General features: G+C 36.4%; 1 protein-coding gene across 1 annotated transcript; it reads right to left on the bottom strand.

Annotated features, from left to right (window-relative positions):
• Positions 1–2,181: 2,181 nt before the first annotated feature.
• Positions 2,182–7,182, bottom strand: LOC149963245 (uncharacterized). Its single transcript, XM_090165489.1, has one exon. It carries the CDS (start codon positions 7,180–7,182, stop codon positions 2,182–2,184), a length of 5,001 nt encoding a protein of 1,666 aa, XP_090021615.1.
• Between the last annotated feature and the right edge of the window lie 12,397 nt (positions 7,183–19,579).

Here is a 19,579-nt window from a genome sequence, read left to right as displayed (position 1 = left end):
ACAACACAGTTTCTGAAGAGATGTCAATTTCTTGCAATTTAAGGAGCAGAGTTTTGTGATCCACCACCAATATCACGTTAACGTAAAAGCAATTAGAAAGCCTTCAGCAAAATGGAAGAAACCAATTGTTTTGAAGTGATGTGGGTTGAAATCCTGATTGTAACCCAAATAATAATTTACGCCTCAATTAATAAAGAGTATCTCGTTTCTAAGCGAAGTATTCCGGTTATTTGCGATAGCTTGTAAAACGGCGATTTGACAAGACCAGGAGACAGGCCGACACCATACCGTCTGATTCTCAAAAAAAAGGCCAGGAGACAGAACTAGGAGTTCACAGCTGTTGTCGCGGTGGACGACAGCAACACAAAAACCCGTTTCCCCAAAAAAGATTCCCTGCCGCATTCTACACCCTCTCATTTTTTCTCGACCGCCGCGTGAGATCCTATCCTATTTGCATTGCGCCTTTGTTGGAGGTGTGGGTGGAAACGCATTCTCGTCTCCGACTCTAGACCGGGAGAGTGTAGTTGTTTGGGTAGCTTTTACCTAAGAAAATTGGGCATTGTTTTAAGTAATTTATCAACTTATGGCGAGTAGTACACGATAGACGCCGTGTAATTTAAACTTAATAAAATGGTTTTGAAACACAAGCAATTTCAAAATATAAAATGAATTGAACCCAAATTGAAAAACAAAAATTTTGAAATACAGATTTCAGGGCTTAAAGTGAAACATGTTGGAGTACAGATTATTCTTCCCACTTAAAATTAATTAAGTCTAACCCATGATAATAAAGTATACTAAAGAAAATTGGATGAGGGGGGAGTGCCGAAGTATGGAAATCAGATTCCTTTGGTGGACTGTTTTCTTTTCCTATGCTGGGTTCGTTGGGGAGAGCGAACGTCGAGCTAATATTCCGGACTGAAACAGTATATTAGCTATGCGATAATACGTCGAAATTTTAGTTTCAACCATCCATGGATCCCGATTTACTCAGACAAGCCGTTGTGGTGAAAATAAATCTGCCAAATTTCCGTTATAACTGTTATTTTTAATTTCGATAATACTCCTCTTTTTGAAACAACTTTTCAATTCAAAACGTACATCGAGACTGACTCGTTACATATCACGAGGAGCGCGCTTGCTCGCGTAAAAAAAGGCAGTCTTTTTTATATACAATACATATGCATTAATTTTATTTACTGCGCGTACAAATACTAAGAATATGATACAATACATTTACATGTACATTATCCAATTAAGTGACACGTTATAATTTTCTACACTCCCCCCAGGTGATACCTGCAGTATCACCTAAGGTTCATGACGTGTCACTTCCAAATTACAAAGATGTTGAACAGCGCGTTGAATGGTGTTTCCATTCGTCGTTCTTACTACGCAAAATCTGACGAGATCGTCTCTTCCTTTAACTACCTCTACAATTACACCGAGCTTCCACATGTGGCGTGGAAGCTTGTCTTCGTGGATTACGACCACGTCACCGTTTTGAAATTCACCCTTGTAATTTGTTTGTTTTGAGTGGTGGGCGGACCGTAATTCTTTTAAGTATTCGTTCCGCCATCTCACCCAGAAATTTTGCATTAAAGTTTCGCGATACTGATTTCTTTTAATCAATTCTTTCCTCGTAGAAGGTACATTCTCACGTTTAAAAGTTAGAGGGGGCAGATAAGTAACTCTACGACCAAGCAAAAACTCTGAGGGTGTCAGAGGAGTAGGCTCGTTCTGATCATTGTAGGTGTATGTTATAGGCCTAGAGTTGATTATTCCCTCAGTTTCTGTTAACGCGGTTTCGAGTTCAGTGTAAGACAAGGAGGCGTGGCCGAGCATTTTTTTTAAAGAGGTTTTCGTTGACCTCACTAGGCGCTCCCACCATCCTCCGTGCCACGCTGCTCGTTCTACGATAAATTTCCATTGAATACCCCGTATTCCGAAAAATTCTTTGAGTGACTCTGCCTTTAGGTTCTGAAAAATAATCTTGAGATCGGTATTAGCTTTTTTAAATGTTTTAGCGTTATCCGTGTAAACAGAGGTGGGGACCCCTCTTCTAGCAATTATACGCCTGAAAGCCATGAGAAACTCGTCGGTGCTTAGCGCGGGTACCAACTCCAAATGAATCGCGCGGGTCACGGCGCAGGTGGCGAGACAAATGTACGCCTTTGTAATTTATTTTTTATTTTTAACCCGCAAAGGGCCAGCGAAATCTACACCTATAATCGAGAATGGAGGGCTTTCATCAATCCTATCGTGTGGGAGGGGTGCGGTAGGAACATATCCAGGTTTCACGCTGATCCTTTTGCATATAGTGCAATCCTTTACTACAGTTCGCGCTATCTGCCTGGCGCTAGGTATCCAATACCTCTCTCTAAGTTGGGTAATGGTGTCGTTAATTCCACCATGAAACACTTGAAAATGGCTTCTAACAATTATCATTTTAGCGAGTCTCTGATTTTTATCTAAAATTATGGGATGCTTTTCCGCGTAAGACAGCGAAGATTCTTCGAGACGCCCTCCTACACACATTAACCCTGCTTCATTAAAAACGGGACGAAGGGACGCCAGTTTTGAACCTGATTCTAGAACTTTTCCCTCTTTAAGCCTTACTAATTCGGATTGAAAATCTTCGCCTTGTACTGATTTTAACCATAAAATTTCGGCGTTTTCCATTTCTTCCGCGGTAATGGGACCCGTAATTCTTTCTAAACCTTTGGTTCTCACTTTTGTTTTGGTAAATTTTGCGAAGCGAAATATATACGCGGTTATTCTAAGGACAGTGTTTACATGGTAGTAATTCTTTAAATTTATTACATTCTGAACCCCTAAGCCTTCTTTGGTAGCTACGACTAGAGTAGGTAGCTTGCGCCTTTCTTCGGCAACGGAAGTCATATCTACTTTTTGGGGCTCGAATTTTGGCCAAGTGTTTTTAGGTCCCCTGAGGAATTCTGGACCCTCCCACCAAGTTTTATTATCAACTAAGTATTCGGCTTTGATACCTCTGCTAGGTAGATCAGCCGGGTTGAGAATTCCTGGGCAATGGTGCCAACGTTCCTTGTCCGTAAGCTTTTGTATCTCGCTAACTCTATTACTCACAAAGGGCTTCCAATGTTTGGTGTCATCGCTAATCCAAGCTAAAGCGACGGTTGAGTCCGTCCAAAAATATGTGTCTGCTAAATTTTCCTCGAACGTACCTTTGACGTAATTTGTCAATCTCGCTCCTAGCACGCAACCCATTAACTCGAGTCTAGGTAAGGACAACTCCTCGTCTTTAATTGGGGTGACTCGGGTTTTCGCGGTTACTAAGCTTACACCTACTTGACCTGAATCAGTGGTGTACCTAATATAAACCGCCGTAGCGTATGCCTTTTTGCTAGCGTCTACGAAACAATGTAACTCCTGACTAGTTATTTCCCCGCTCGCTGCTTTAAGGTAATGCCTGTTAATTTGGATTTTATTTAACATTGGTAATTCTTGGGACCAACTAGCGAATAATTGGCTAATTTCCAGGGAAAGCTGATCATCCCAGTCTGCCTTGCATTCCCATAATTTTTGAAAAAGCATTTTTGCCCTAATGGTGTAAGGTGACAACAGACCAATTGGGTCGAAAATTTGGGAGATAAAGCTAAGGAGGTTTCTTTTGGTCAATTTTAAATTCTTTAGAATTTCGATTAAATCATTCATATCGAATGAGAAAATATCTTTTTGGGGGTTCCATTTCAAACCTAAAATTTTGGTATCGTCTGTCGCTTTAGTCTGCTCGAATAAATTATCTCCTTTATTATCCAACTGGTTTTTCCATAGTTCCCTTAATTCTTCCGAATTTGTTCCCCATTTCCGGAATTTCATTCCAGCTCCCTTAACTAGCTTCGCCACGCCTGTTGACGTTGCAAAGGCCGTTTCTACATTTTTCTCTCCACCCGCCAGATCATCTACATATAGGTCATTGTTTAGAGTTTCCTTAACCCTTGGATCAACATTTTCTGACTTTTGGACATGGTACTTAATTGTGCAAGCTAGTAAAAATGGGCTAGGCTTTACTCCGAAAGGGACTCGAGTCATTCTCAATGTGCTAAACTCATTGGGTTTAACTACTCCATTTTCTTCCTTACTCCATAGAAATCGCACGGAGTCTTTATCGGGGGTATCCAACGCTACTTGCAGAAAAGCGGCTTCTATGTCAGCGACCATTGCTATTTTGCTTCTTCTAAATCTTAAAAGTAAGAGAAGTAGATCGGGGTTAAGATTTGGACCAGGCGCTAGGCAATCGTTGAGAGAGGGGTTTCCATATCCATGCGACGACGCGTCGTATACTATTCTAAGCTTGGTGGTTTGCGCTTTCTCTCTTACAACACCTTGATGAGGCATATAGTAGGTTCCTGGGGGTCTCATTTCGACCTCGCAGGGGGGTACAATTTCCACTATACCCTTTTTAAGCTGATCATCGATGATGCCTTTGTATTCTAGGTAGTACTTTGGGTCTTTTTGAAACCTCTTTTCTAGTGTTTGCCATCGTTTCACAGCTTGTCCATAGTTATCTGGGAGGGTCTCCTTACTCGTTTCCCAAGGAAATTTCACTACATATATATCCCCATTGTGATCTACATTTTTGAAAAACGTAGCTACTGTTCTATCATTGGTGTTTTCTTTAATCTCCCTTCTGTCAATGCCTAGACTTTCTAGGTCAAAGAACGATTTTAAAGTTTCGTTAACTCTTTTTTGGCCAAGGGACACCAACATGGTTGATACTGCATTGTTGTTTTTTCCATTTATAGGACTACATTTTTGGCCCTGAATACACCATCCTAAAACGGTTTCCGTGGCTACCAAAGAACGAGTAAATCTCTCAGTTTTTCCCGTTACCAACTCCCAATAATGGTCGGACCCTATCAGTATATCTACTTCCGGATCGACTGAATTTGAGCCTTTGGGTTCATCTGCTAATTGTAAATTTTTGGATTTCATTAATTGTTCCAAACCTTCATCATCTATTTGGGTAAATGTGTAACAGATAAACGGTACTTCTAAAGCTATAATTTCAGCTTTTCGATTGGGGTTTTCCCTGTTCTCTAAAGTTACTCTGACTAAGTTTACCGTGCGTTTCGAAGAAGTTTTGCTACCAAAGGTAAATACTTCTTGATTATGAAGTTTTCCAACAATAGGCAAATTTATTTTTTTATCTAATTCTTGCTTTACAAAGCTAGTTTGGCTTCCACCATCAAAAAAGCATTTTGCTTCCTCTACATTTCCAGGGCTGGTGGGGTCTCTAATAATAGCTAGAGCGGTTTGCATAAGGACTTCCCTTTGAAGGTTCTTACCTGGCGATATCGCTGAAACCATTGCCTTCTTTTCATTCTCTTTTCTCACTTCCGGTTTTTTATGGCAAGGGTTATTTTCGCATACGGCGAAATTGCGCTTCCTTTTACAATTTTTACAGTTTCTAAATTTCGACCTACAGTTTCTGAAGACGTGACCCAGGCGTAAGCAAATGTAACACCTACCACTATCATTAATTATAACTTGCTTTTGATCACAAGTATAATTCGGGCAATTATTGGTTCTATGGCTATCATTTTTGCAGAAAATACAAAATATAAAATCCGAATTTGGTGAGGACACAGTGAGGGTGGAAGCGGAGGATCTAGATTGATATCCACTGCTCGCATTTTTACCCCTGGGTCTATTTAGATCATTGTCATTATTTTTTAAGAGCTCGACTTTTCCCGGCGCTACGCTAAGCAACTTAGCCATTTCTCGACTTTCTATTTGTTGGCGTAAAAAATTAAGTAATTCATCGGCGTTCCATTCTATATTATGATTGGGCGTTATTTGAATGCAGAAAGCGGTCCTAATCTCATTTGGCAGGCACCTGAGCAGAGCCGGACAAAGAAACGAAGCCTTTTCGGCCGTGTTAACCCCTAGCGCTCTCAAACTTCGTAGGCTTGTCTCGCAAGTGTCTAATAAATTTCTAAGCTCTTTTAAATTATGGGCGCTAGCTACTGGCTGAATATCTAGAAGTTTGTTTATGTGGGTGTGGACTGCCAAATCTTGGCGATCATATCGCTTTTTCAGTAATGCTATGGCTTGGTCGTAGGAATCATCTATTTCTTCGAATCCGATTAGCGCTTTCAGAGCGTCTCCCTCTAGATAAGACGTGAGATATATAAATTTTTCTACCTTCTCGAGATTTGGATTTCGGTCAATGGTAGCTTTAAATCTTCCCCAAAAGCTGTTCCATTTCGAGGTGTCCCCGCTGAATTTAGCGATGGTTAACTGTGGTAGGCGTACCTCGTGGCTGGAACTGGTTGTGGGTTGGATACAACCAGGGTTTCCTGAAGAATTGGTGCCAGGCGGTGGGAAAATTCCGGTGTGTTGCAGAGGCGATGGCGGTGGTGCGAAGACTCCGGTGTGTTGCGGAGCCGATGGCGGTGGTGCAAAGACTCCGGTCGGTTGCGGAGCCGATGGTGGTGGTGCGATGACGCCGGTGTGTTGCGGAGCCGATGGCGGTGGTGCAAAGACTCCGGTTGGTTGCGGAGCCGATGGCGGTGGTGCAAAGACTCCGGTTGGTTGCGGAGCCGATGGTGGTGGTGCGACGACTCCGGTGTGTTGCGGAGCCGATGGCGGTGGTGCAAAGTTTGGGTTCATCGGCAGTTTAACTGTGGTGGCTGATGAATAACTGGGTACGGATAAGGCCTGACCGTGGGTTTTGCTGATGATTCTTTTGACGATGATTTTTATTTCGGATATCTCCTCGCGTCGTTCTAGGGCGCCATCTGTTTCTACCTCCATTTCGACTTCGTCTTGGATGAGGGCTTCCACTCGGGCGTCACTTTTAATTAGATCGTCTTCCCTCTCTAGTAGGGCGGTCAAGGCATCTTCGTACTTTTCCAATGGCGTTGTTGAGTCGAGGAGTAACACTTTGATTTGGTTGATTTTCCTCGTGGCGGCTTTTCTAGCGCTAGTTCTGATGGACTTGGCGAGCTTAATTTCTTTCGAATTGGTAGGTACGTAACTCGGTATGTTGGCTGGGTTAGGAACGTTGTTATACCCGCCTCCACTGGTGGTTGGATCCGCGGCGTTTATGGTGATTACCGTGGTGTTCGGATCCGAGGCGTTTCCGGTGGTACCGGTGGTCTGGTTCGTCCCTACAACGGCATTTGTATCGGCAGGCATGATGATTTTCTAACGTTATTTCGCGACAGAATGGTTAGCTATCTTCAGTTGTCCCGGGTTTCGGCACCATAAAGAAAATTGGATGAGGGGGGAGTGCCGAAGTATGGAAATCAGATTCCTTTGGTGGACTGTTTTCTTTTCCTATGCTGGGTTCGTTGGGGAGAGCGAACGTCGAGCTAATATTCCGGACTGAAACAGTATATTAGCTATGCGATAATACGTCGAAATTTTAGTTTCAACCATCCATGGATCCCGATTTACTCAGACAAGCCGTTGTGGTGAAAATAAATCTGCCAAATTTCCGTTATAACTGTTATTTTTAATTTCGATAAGACTCCTCTTTTTGAAACAACTTTTCAATTCAAAACGTACATCGAGACTGACTCGTTACATATCACGAGGAGCGCGCTTGCTCGCGTAATAAAAGGCAGTCTTTTTTATATACAATACATATACATTAATTTTATTTACTGCGCGTACAAATACTAAGAATATGATACAATACATTTACATGTACATTATCCAATTAAGTGACACGTTATAATTTTCTACATATACAAACCAGTAAAAACCAAACTTTAAACGCTCAAACCCAGAGCCATTAAGAGTGGTACAAAACAAAAAGATACGTCAATTTGTTTTCAATAGTCTATCGGTTATTGTGGTGGTTTGTAGGAACTAAAGTTTATAAATTTAGTTACCGATGTTTCTATTCAAATTACAAAAAACTCAAATTATATTGATTATGGCCGCGAGGGTTATATAGATGCAAATGTTAAAGACCATTCGGTGAACATAGAAAAATCACCTTTACTTTAGTTTATGATTAGGAAATCTAAATTGTATAATTTAAATGCGAAGATAAATTACTTAATCAATACATTTGAAAACAACCGCGGTGAAAACTCTCTGCTTATCTTTAATCTGAGATTTGTGGGCATCTATGGATTTGATCTAGCGATTTCAAATTCTACTATAACCGAAACTTGAAAATGTAAACACATTCACTCTTTTCGAACCGAATCGCTCATAGCGACGCGGTTAGCTGCTCGCTTGGCACAAGGTTTTGCGCAAAAAACAGCTCTATTAAAAGGTTCTGGAACTTGTGATCCATACGCGCAATAACTATTGCTCAATCACCACTCGGGTGGCGACATTTATACGAAGATCACGGCTTTTAGACCACGTTATTTGGTCCGAAACCATTAACTATACATTTTATTTATATTTCGTCCTTGCGAGGTGAGAGATATGGTCACACACACACATACTAACCCACACACTCACTTGTAAAGAGAAAATACAACAAGACCAACCAAGGGGAACACAACAATCAATCAAACTCTTTAAATATTTTGAACGAAGACGAAGGGTATGTCTCAGTAATAGAACAGTCCTGAAAACGACGGACTCTAATTATACTAGAGATGGAGCAATGCAATAGAATCAAATTAAAAGACAAGGAAGTTTATTCTTAAAATTTAAACAAAGTGGCGGCTAGTTGGCAACATCAATTACGGGGGAGCTAAAACTAGCATAAGGACCGACAAAGAATCGCGTGCTCAAGGTGAAATACTTTCACCCGTGGACAACCTGCACCTTTAAACTCTTAAGCATTAGGGACCCACTATACAATAGACATTTTAGCCCCAACAAAGATGTTTCACTGCGCTTATATAAGGAATTATTCCGTTTCTCCCTTTTCGTTAACAGTAGTTCTTTATAGGATGTTTGCTCGCGTGGCATGAAGGGCTTGCCACCACCCTCCTACGCATTGTAACCCGGCTACCAGAACTAAGCACTATAAAAATGGCTTGATGACTTAGGCCTAAGGTGGTGCCTTTGGTATTACATGGAATATATTCCCACACCATCGGTATGCCTAATTAAGGCAAGACCAGTCTATTTTCATTCTAGAATCATTTTAATTAAAATTATGTAAGCTTCTCCGTTTCTTGGTAAAATGACGAAAACATTACATTGAAGGTTTTATAATTCTGGTTTCATATTATAAACAGCATTTGTCTTTTCTTACCTTTACAATTTCAGAAAATTTCGAGTTTTCTTGTATCAGTGGTTTTATTTCCGGGTGCGACAGTACCTCTTCAATCGTGTCCAAGTAGTCTCTATTTAATACGATTGTTTGGCTTTTTAAGGAGCAGGAATAGCAGATCAGCAGAATGTGCAAGCTATATATCCAAGTGAAAATCGTCATTCTTGGTAGAGAGGATTTCATTAATTCATACGCTAAAATTTGGAAAAATATTTAGGAAAACACTAAAAACCTTTTTATTTTCAACGTGATATGTGAAAACATGAGAAAATTTAAAAAAGATGGTATTAAATAGTGTTGTAAGTCGGAAAATTTTCCGCGGAAAATAACCGAGGCCTTTTTTCCGGAAAATTTTCCGTATTTTTCCGAAAAATATTAAAAACGTTTTCATTCCATGATTTGTCTAATATATTGTTTGCAAATTTAAATAAAGCGGCATTTTCACCCCATTTTTTCTAATCTAAAAGTAAAACTAAACCTATAGACTAGTTTAAACTGGTTAAAATGTAACACTATTAATGTTTTGTAGTATGTTTACTGATATTAGTCATTTTAAATCGATAAAAAGTTTAAAACATTAAAAACCCTTGAAAAGTAGTTTATGTTTAAATTTTTTATTCTTCCGATTTTCGGAAAATTTTCCGCAATTCAGAAAATTTTCTGGAAATTTTTCCGGAAAATAAACAACCCTAGTATTAAATCTTTTACTGATTACACGTTGCTATCCATATTTATGTTGAAAATTAATAATTGCCTTGAAAGAGAAGAATGTATATTTGATTTAATATTTTGAGGAGATTTTGCAGCATACAATGTTTTCCATTCTTGCGCGTGATGACCATTAAAAAGAAGCTCAAAGTAAAAAGCGCAATTGCCCAAAGCAGCCAAACATCTCCTGGTGGGCCTTCGATGTTCAGGTACTCATCTTTCTCCAGCACCGCATCAACGCAGGTAACAACAACGTGTCCGTGTTGAGAAGTTGCCGGAGTGTAATGTGAAGTTTCCGTGTCCGCTTCGACAAGAAAAAATTCCACGGGAAAGGTGCCAATGATCTGAAATTTAAAAATATCGATATGGAGATCATAATATTTTATGTTTTTATTATTGCATATTAAGATTAAATGGTTATTACAAATATAACTTGAGCTATAGCGTTCTTTGACGCTTTTTAAAACGTATTTGAATCAAGAGAAGAAGTGTGATTTAAAAAAAGCAACGTCAATTACCGAACGTTTCATACTTCCTTAAAGAAACATGGGTTTCATTGGACATTTAAAACTAATAATTGGCCCGATAAACGAGAGATTTATTGTTCAATGCCTGATAGAAACCAACTCTTAGAAATGTTGGTTCAAGAGTAAAAAGATTTAGTAGTTTTCATTTAGGCAATATTCTTTGTATTTAAATGTTCGACCTACCTCTTTTCTTATAGCTTCAGCAAAGTTCGTATATGGGCTCAAATTAAGAGAAATATTTTTAGTTTTTAATCGATAAAAAACTTCCAGTTCCGAAACATATTTAATCCTATAATCAAATAATCAAATTTTACACTCGAAATTATGAATAAAATTAACTAAATGCTAAATGCTTATTAACACTCAATTCATTCCCAGACTTTAGAAATTTATTTTTTTTCCTGCATACCAACGACGAAGATCAATCAAAAATAACTTATCAATTCAAGGATGAAATTATTTCAATAAAACCTATTCAGTTAAGACATACAGCTTGGCCGTGCAAGCTTCTATTTATTTGGTCCTTGAATGCGCTTGTTCTTAGAAGGGTGAAAACGCCTCGATTAAGGGCGATGACGTGAAAACCTCCGTGATCAACCATCGCCCTGATTTGCATTTTTTAAACTCAAAACAAGGAAGTTAAACATAATGCGTTTGTTAAGCGAGTGGTCAAACCTAATTGACTTTGGTTCACTGATTAGAGATTATATTTGGCTTCTAGGCGAATCCAATAACCGACCGGCCGGAAATATTTTATTTAGCGATCCCCTTTTTTCCACTTTATCGGCTAAGAGCTTTAGAAAAGATTTCAGACAATTGGGACATAAATAATTTTTGTTGCAACCAATAAAATACTAAAAGTTTAAAAAGATTATGTCCTTAAGATTAAATTGAAAACATTCTATGGGCGTTTCAAGTATTGAAGCCAGGTTCTTTATATTTTTAGTCCAGTAAACAGGTAGATTTTGTTGGATCAAAAATATACTGAAATTCTTCAACCCTTTAAACGTTTGCGCTGGCGCCATTTCGGGAAGTAGCTGGCATTAAGAGTATTTATAGATCAAATTTAGATAAATATTGTAACAAAATTTTCTTTTTAAATATTTGCTAAAAGTCGGGACTGTTTATTTAATATCGTTTATCGTCGGAAACCTTTAGACTAATTAATTTCTTTTAAAAATCCAGATGAATAGCAAAAGTCTATATCAACTATTTAAAAAGGAAAACTTACGTGGTGTTTGGTAAATTATGTAAGACGTATGGGAACAGAGTGGAAAATTTATCATAAAACCATGGAACCACGTTGTTTATAATTTGTGGAGCAAATTTGGCATTTCTCTGTTTGGAAACAAAAACGTCTTATATAAGTTGAGTGGTAACCAACGAATATTAGGAACAGTTTCGCCAGGAATCCCTAAAGCAATTTATTCACCAGATCTTGTGAAACATTCCGATCAGGCGACGATACCGTTGCTCGAGGCCAGTAGCTCATTTGGGAAAAAAGATTTCAGCTTTTCTCGATTAAAAAGAAAAACACACCTGCACTTATAGTTTCTCTTTTTCTCTAATAGATGTATAAGAACTTTTAATAAACTGCCAAAATTAGCAAACAACTTTTGATTTTCTAATCTATTTTTGTTCGTGTGCTCAATCCTTTAACCAAAATGTTTCGGCTGCCCATCAAAGGCTGGGATACGTAATATTACGTCATTTAGCTTAAATAAATATGGTTTCTAAAAGTGTGCCCAGTAGTATAATATTTCCGATTAGTTTAAAGGTTCCTGGTTACGTCCATGTTTATCGAAACAAAATTTGTTTATGAATATGATCATTATTCTTACTTCAAACATAGAAAATCGAACAATGTTAGGTTCGACTTCAGATTCCATATTTTGCTCAATAGAACATTAATCAATTTTCCAAAATAATTAATCCGATAATTACTGTTTATTTTTGTGTTATCTGCACCAAATATATTTGAAGTAAAGATAAAAATTTTAATAAAAAAGTTCACTTTGCCGAAATTGAAAATTTAAATAGCCCAAAATAAAGTAAGCATGGAAACGATTATAAATATTAATAATTTTCTCTAAATGCTTAAAAACGGTTTTTAATAACGGGTCTGTTCTACTATTTTACTAACATGTAAGTAGGACTTGTAATTTTCTTCGTCCTACGTGTGTTTTCAGATATAAATTCATTCTTTATTTAATCATCACCTCAAAAAATGTTTTTGACTATATCAACGACTAAAAGTACAATAAGGAGCTTAAGCGCCAATAGATAAAACACCCGAAATTGATAAATATTATCAGGATTCCATGTGTTTAGAATTTTATTGTTAATATTCCGAAGAAAAAAGGAAGTGGACGGTAAAGGAAGAGATTTTAACTTGGCCGGGAAGATTTATTTATTCTTGGTTAATGGACTTGGCTTGTCGTCTTTTATTCGGAAAACTGCAAGCAAAACCACAGTACATTTACGAAGTAGGTATACTTGCTTGCAAGATATTATAAAATACGTTTGTACATCGTAGTTAAGTTTACGGGGATGAAATATTTATATTCTGTTTATTCAAAGGTGAAGATCGAATATCTTAAGGTACAGGTTGATTATAAGGGTCTCCCTCTTTTTCGACTGGGGACTGACATAAAAGTCTTTCTTGTATTGCGTTTTGATTAATTAAAATATAACGTTTAAAATTTCCTGAAATGTTTATGTCTCATTGACGCTTTGTACGTAACTTTTTAATTAAAGGTTATGTTTAATTTAGTTTGTTTAAGAAGCTTTTTACTTTCCGTTATAAATAGATTAATATAAATAAGCTTCACAGATCGAAAGCAAAAACCATTTAAAACTCTTATGTTATGAGTAAAATAATGAAAAGTAACTCAACTTAATAATTTCCACACAAGAGCAGCTGATGAAACAGCAATCTAAATCGATAATATCTGCTGTAAAACATATTAAACTACCAACATCATCGACAATTGGGACATCTCAAACTATTACCCAATCCTAATCTCGCTTGATACCCCAGATGCCCCAATAACAACTATTAATTTGTTTTTAAAATCGAACATATATATATATATATATATTTATCGCCAATGTTAGTAAAATTGATTGGGATGCGGTCTACGACATCAAAAATATAGACGATGTCTTTGCCTACTTTCTAAGCCTCATTCCAGAAGTACAAGACATTTCATTTCCAATTTGTATTCAAAATTTAAAACTAAAAAAAAATAATTATATTGATGATTTGATTAAAGAAGAATTAAAATAAAATCCGATATAAAACAAGGGCGAAATATTTTCCTGCAGGGGGCAACTAGCTTATTTATAAAATTGCTCAAGCCAAATGTGTAATTGAAATTAGGAATGCACGATTTAATTACTACAAAAAAACATAAATTAATATAAAATTATAAGTGACACCTGGAAGCTACTGAACCAATTTTTAAATAAAAATGATCAAAAATACAGAAATTTCAAAACCACCGAACTCCCCAAGGATTTTTTTGCTCGTTAACTCCAAACAAAACTTAAAGTTAATCAGATACATATTCAAAAGTAAAAAATCTACTTAACTCATTATTTATCCTCGACACGGACAAAAAGGAGATTAAATTATTGATAATCTTATAGCAAACTCGGGGCCTTGTGAAGACGAAATCCTCCCCAATTTACTTATATCATTTAAACGATATATAATTTACATTTTAGTGTATCTGATTAATTTTAGACTTACCTCTGGAACGTACTCGAATCTGCTTAAAAAAGGCGTAATTTGTCAATTGTATAAACTGGGAGATGAAAATCACCCAATCAATTTCAGACCTATTACTATCCTGTTTGTATTTGCAAAAAAGTTTGATACTTGTTTTTTTTGCCAAATTACCAATTTGGTTTCGTGTTCGGTAAGGGTGTCGATTATGCTGTAAATAGAGGTTACAAAAAAGCATAGATAATTTAAATGAGAGCAAATACGTAATAGGGGTTTTTCATGATCTGGTTAGCGACGACATTTTAAATAAAAAACTTCATATGCTTGTGATCAGAGGTTCAGCTCACAAATGGTTAAGTTCCTACCTAGCTATGCGAAGCAATAAAACAAGAGTAAAAACCTTTCTATCTTACTCCAATTATATGAATTGCGGAGTTCCTCAAGGATATATACTGTCCCTACGATTGTGCAAATTGTTTGTTAACGATATTAAATTAAAACGATTGCCTGATGCTATTTGCTGACAATTTTCTCCTTCTTGATAATGACTTAAATTTAACTTCATATAAAATTAATAAATGGCTTAATTGTAACGCGCTGGAACATGATCTCTGTACGGTTTTCGCAAACAAAAACGAAATACTAATTCAAAATACTAATAATAAAAACGAAATAGCTAGAGTTTACTTAACGAAAACTTAACTCACACGTTGATTATATTTAAATAAAAATTACATTTTAGATATATTCTATAAGTTAATTCAGAAAATTTATCTGCGAAAATTTATAACTATAATGATATCATGCTTCATATATATCCACACACAATCTTCTGTATCTCAGCCTGGGTGTTCATTCGTACTAAAAGCTTAAAATTTTAGACGCCTAGAAACTGCAGACGCAAATAAGTATTCAAATGTAAATGCTAATCATTAAAGTTTCCGAGTGTATATAATATTGATCTATATGCTTTTTCGTTCCAAGCAAATTGCTCTTTTCACAATTTGTAACCTTTTACATTTCATATTGGCAATTGTTATTTTGTTAACACTCAACCAAACGCTTTTTACGTGCATGAGTGGTTCTCCAAGTTTTACAGAAGTGATTAAGTTCAAACAAGAATCGATTGGTAATTTTCATACGTAAAGTGCCTTTTGATTCATTTCTCAACAACAAACCTTGGCAACTGTTTTCGAAATCGTGTGCCGGAAACTTTCGAAACTTAGAAAAAAAAAACGGAGAAAATAGCATCTTTCAATGTTAGGCCTAAGGCGGTGCTTAGGTATTAGCCTAGCTGATTATTATTATTATTATTATTATTATTATTATGTTTGAATACTCTTAGAACGAGACAAGATACATTTTAGAAATCTACTTAAAAGAAAGAATTAAAGGTTGCCAATAATATTTTTAAATGCCGTATTATATCGTGACTTAAATGGCGATAGCTTTCCGGAGGAGCACGGTTCAATCTACTTCAGAGGGTCCCAACAATCAACATAATATATTTAAAACATAATTTGCGAAACTATAACTTATTAAGGATAACTACATTATACATCAATGTGTTTTTTCGTTATTTTGATTAAGATATATTCTTTCTAAAAATAATAAATCAGTATAAGTATAGTTTAACAAGTCTGACCTTTAATTTATAAATAAGAGCAGTGTGACAGTGAAAAAATATAATCAAGCTTATGGAATAAATGCGTTAGAAATTTGCACGAATCGCTTGCAGTGTTAATTTTCTCTATAGGATGGGAATTAATTTCTTTTTGCAGAAATAATTTGATTTATTATATAATTTCGATCAACTTAGAATTAAAAGCTTAGCTTAAAACTCACCTAGCAGAGTTATGTCCCAATAAAGCACAACGTTTTATTTGGAACCTAGCAGGCTGTAGTAAAGGCCCTCGTCGTATTTGCGCTACTCAAAGTTTGGTAAGCAAAAATATACGATTATTTCTTATTTGTACATGTAGCTATTCAGTGTAGTGAGTACTACGTTATTTAAAAAACACCGTTTTTAAATAATAAAGGAAGGGATTATGGTTTCTTGTCTGCTTAAGTTAAACTTTCCAGCAGAAAGTCCTAAGGGTAGATCATTGTTTGACTGGTAATAACGTTAGATGTTAAATTTGGCTTGATGTCAAAACTATTTGACTAACCTAACAATTTATAAAAAAATTAACTTATCTTAAATTCCGTTTTCATTTATTAAAAAAAACATCGTACCAATTATGAAGTAGGATATTCCGAATCACAAACTTACTCAATAATAAGTTATGAACTTAGATTCGGTGAGGTTTTATGAAATACTTAAATTAGCAAATTAGTTTCTCAAAGTATGCGCAATAATAATAATCAGCTAGTCTAATCCCCAAAATCTGGTTTATCGTTGAGAAACTTGCTTAGCAGCAGAAGGCGGAATCATCGAACCATTTTTGTAAACAAATATATTTTCAATTTTAATAATCTTTCGAATTAGTTTTGATATGCTAAAAACTAAGTACCTTTAAAAGGATAATTTAGGTAGTACCAACTTGTTATTTTTCGGGACCGATTATCTAGGTCCAAACTGCCCTTAATTCCCAGAACAAAATGTATTCTAAGGTTTCAGAGTATTCTCTTCAACTTTGTCATTGAACATTTTTGTCTACCACCTGCCGGTGAGAAAATAATTTTTCCAAATCTGAGAAATGTTTTCCGATTCTTCTGAAATTTACAGATTAATGCGGTCTATTACTAGAGAACATATCCTGAAAATTTCAGATTTTTAGTATAAATGGTCGACGAGAAACGTGTCCTTGCCGAATATTTTCAGACACCCTGTATATTTTAACTGCCTCCAATGGTGGAGCGTATCAAAAATGAATATTCGTTTATTATGTTTCCAAACACGCTAGACATTTGTCGACCACCGGAAAATTTATTTTTCAGATTTTTCAAAGTTTAAATTTTATTTTAACATAAAAAAATATTTCTTACGAAAATAAGGGACCGTAGTTTAATATTTGCTCTTTAGACCCTTCCTACCTTTATTCATATTTTTTTAACAGAGCATAAATTTTGAGGTTGCAATGACAATAGTTGCCTCCCCCACAAAATGTTTAGGAGGGCGTTGCCCTTCGGCCCCTCCCGGTTCTTTTATTACGCTGGTGATACATGATTGTAAAATATTAAATCAATTTCTTTAGGAGATTGCCGGCATTTGTATTTTTAATACTGATTCATGATATTATTATTTCTTAACTTAATTTGGTACCATATCAAAGCTTATATCCCATGTCAGAATTATCTTAGATCTAATAGTGTTTTTTACCACTTGCTAAAAATGTTATCATTTCACTGATAAAAAACAGCTGATCATTTTCTTAAAGCAATTTGATTAAAAAATTATTTAAATAGGAAGCATTTTTTCATATCATATTTGAGCTTTTCATTAACTTTTGGTTGTACGTGGTGGCCTTATTACTTTTTATTTGTGCGCTTTAAATATAATGAACCTTTTAAACTAGAAAAACCCTCAAACTAATTATTAACTCTAAAAATGTCAATAGCATTCAATAAGTCATAATTATTTTCCCAAAGTAAGCGTTATTTACTCTTTTAAAAGCATTTAAACTTTCAATAGGCCAGGGCTGGTCCTTCAAAACAGACTTGTATAGGAAAAAAACTTAGCATTGGGTGAATATGAGAGGTGTCACACGAGCAATGTTACTTGTGCGTGATCAAGTAACAGGTGGCCGGGTTACAATGCGTAGGAGGGTGGTGGCAAGCCCTTCATGGCACGCGAGCCAACAGCTCCCTACACTAACTATTACCGTTAACCTCAGGAAGTTTTTTATGGGAAGGGGAAACCTAAGATCTCTTTGGAAAACCCCTTTAACCAGTGGGGATAGAACTTACAAACTCAAGGAGTGGTTTCGGATTTTAACCCAGTGCCACTAGCTGGGATCAAACCCGGCTCCTCTTGCTGCGAGGCGAAAGTGCTCACCACTCCTCCACCCCACATTCATGTTGTATAATTAATTCTGATATGAATTGTAAAAACTGAAGTTTTCTATCACCAATATTTGCGAAGATATTTTTTTTTGCAACGCACGTGCATTCTTTGAGCCCTGCTCTCTAAAATTTAAATCAATATTTCTTAAAACCTGAAAAATTTCCATCTTCATGTGACGAATTATGGTTGCCAAAAAACATACTTTGATTCAAAGAGCTTTCTGATGAGGTGCCGTATCAATGACTTTTTCGGAAATAGCATCTTGGCATTGTCTCTGATATGGAGATCTCGTTGTTAAATAAGTCTTCGGCCGTTGGGATTTTGGCACTTATATGCGATTATCTCAAAAACTTTGAAAGATAGCAAGTTTAAACCAATTTTATTTTTAATATTTTACTTATATCTTTCATACCTATGTCTTGATTCACGTGTATCATTTCCATATCCACCGGAAACGCCAAATATCGTTTTTGACAACTTTTTCAATAATGGTGATACGCCCCTGAAACCTGCATTTTTGGATTCACAAGGGTCGATTCATATTTAGAAAGTGTCATTGTTATCCGGCTACGTCGAGCGGCTGCTAAGATATGGCCTATCGAACATTCGGGTCTCCTTCGGAAAATTCGAAAATGCCTAATTAATCAATATTATTAATCTGGCATATAACCACACCGTTCCAACAACTCGTTAAATCAATAAAAATATGCTTATTGTGTTACCCGCAATGAAACGACGAAAGTTGTGTTTTTCCTCAACAATAAGATATTATTTCTCCGTCGCCTGGAGCATTTTCGAATTTTCCGAAGGAGACCCGAATGTTCGATAGGCCATATCTTAGCAGCCGTTCGACGTAGCCGGATAACAATGACACTTTCAATATATGAATCGACCCTTGTGAATCCCAAAATGCAGGTTTCAGGGGCGTAACACCATTATTGAAAAAGTTGTCAAAAACTATATTTGGCGTTTCCGGTGGATATGGAAACGCTACACGTGAATCAAGACAAAGGTATAAAAGATATTAGTATAATATTAAAAATAAAATTGGTTTCAACTTGCTATCTTTCATAGTTTTTGAGATAATCGCAAAAAGTGCCATAATGTCAACGGCCGAAGACTTATTTAACAGAGAGTACAGTAGGTCTTGTCGGTCAATATCATTCATTCTTATGTGAGCTTGCGTGGAAGAATGTGACAATTTTCTACCAAAGGTTTGACATTTTAGGATGCATGGCGGGTATTTGTGGACCCCAAAACGTGTCGTCCACCAGACCTTAGTGGCAGCTTTCATTAGTGGGGAACTAAAAATTTAGCAAAAAAAAAGGGAATTTCGCGACATATTTCTACCTGGATTTGAACCGCAAATACGT

Source organism: Leiobunum rupestre, chromosome 1 (assembly GCF_980474605.1).
Source record: "Leiobunum rupestre chromosome 1, qqLeiRupe1.1.hap1, whole genome shotgun sequence".
NCBI lineage: Eukaryota > Metazoa > Arthropoda > Arachnida > Opiliones > Sclerosomatidae > Leiobunum > Leiobunum rupestre.
This window is presented reverse-complemented; position numbering and strand designations above follow the sequence as displayed.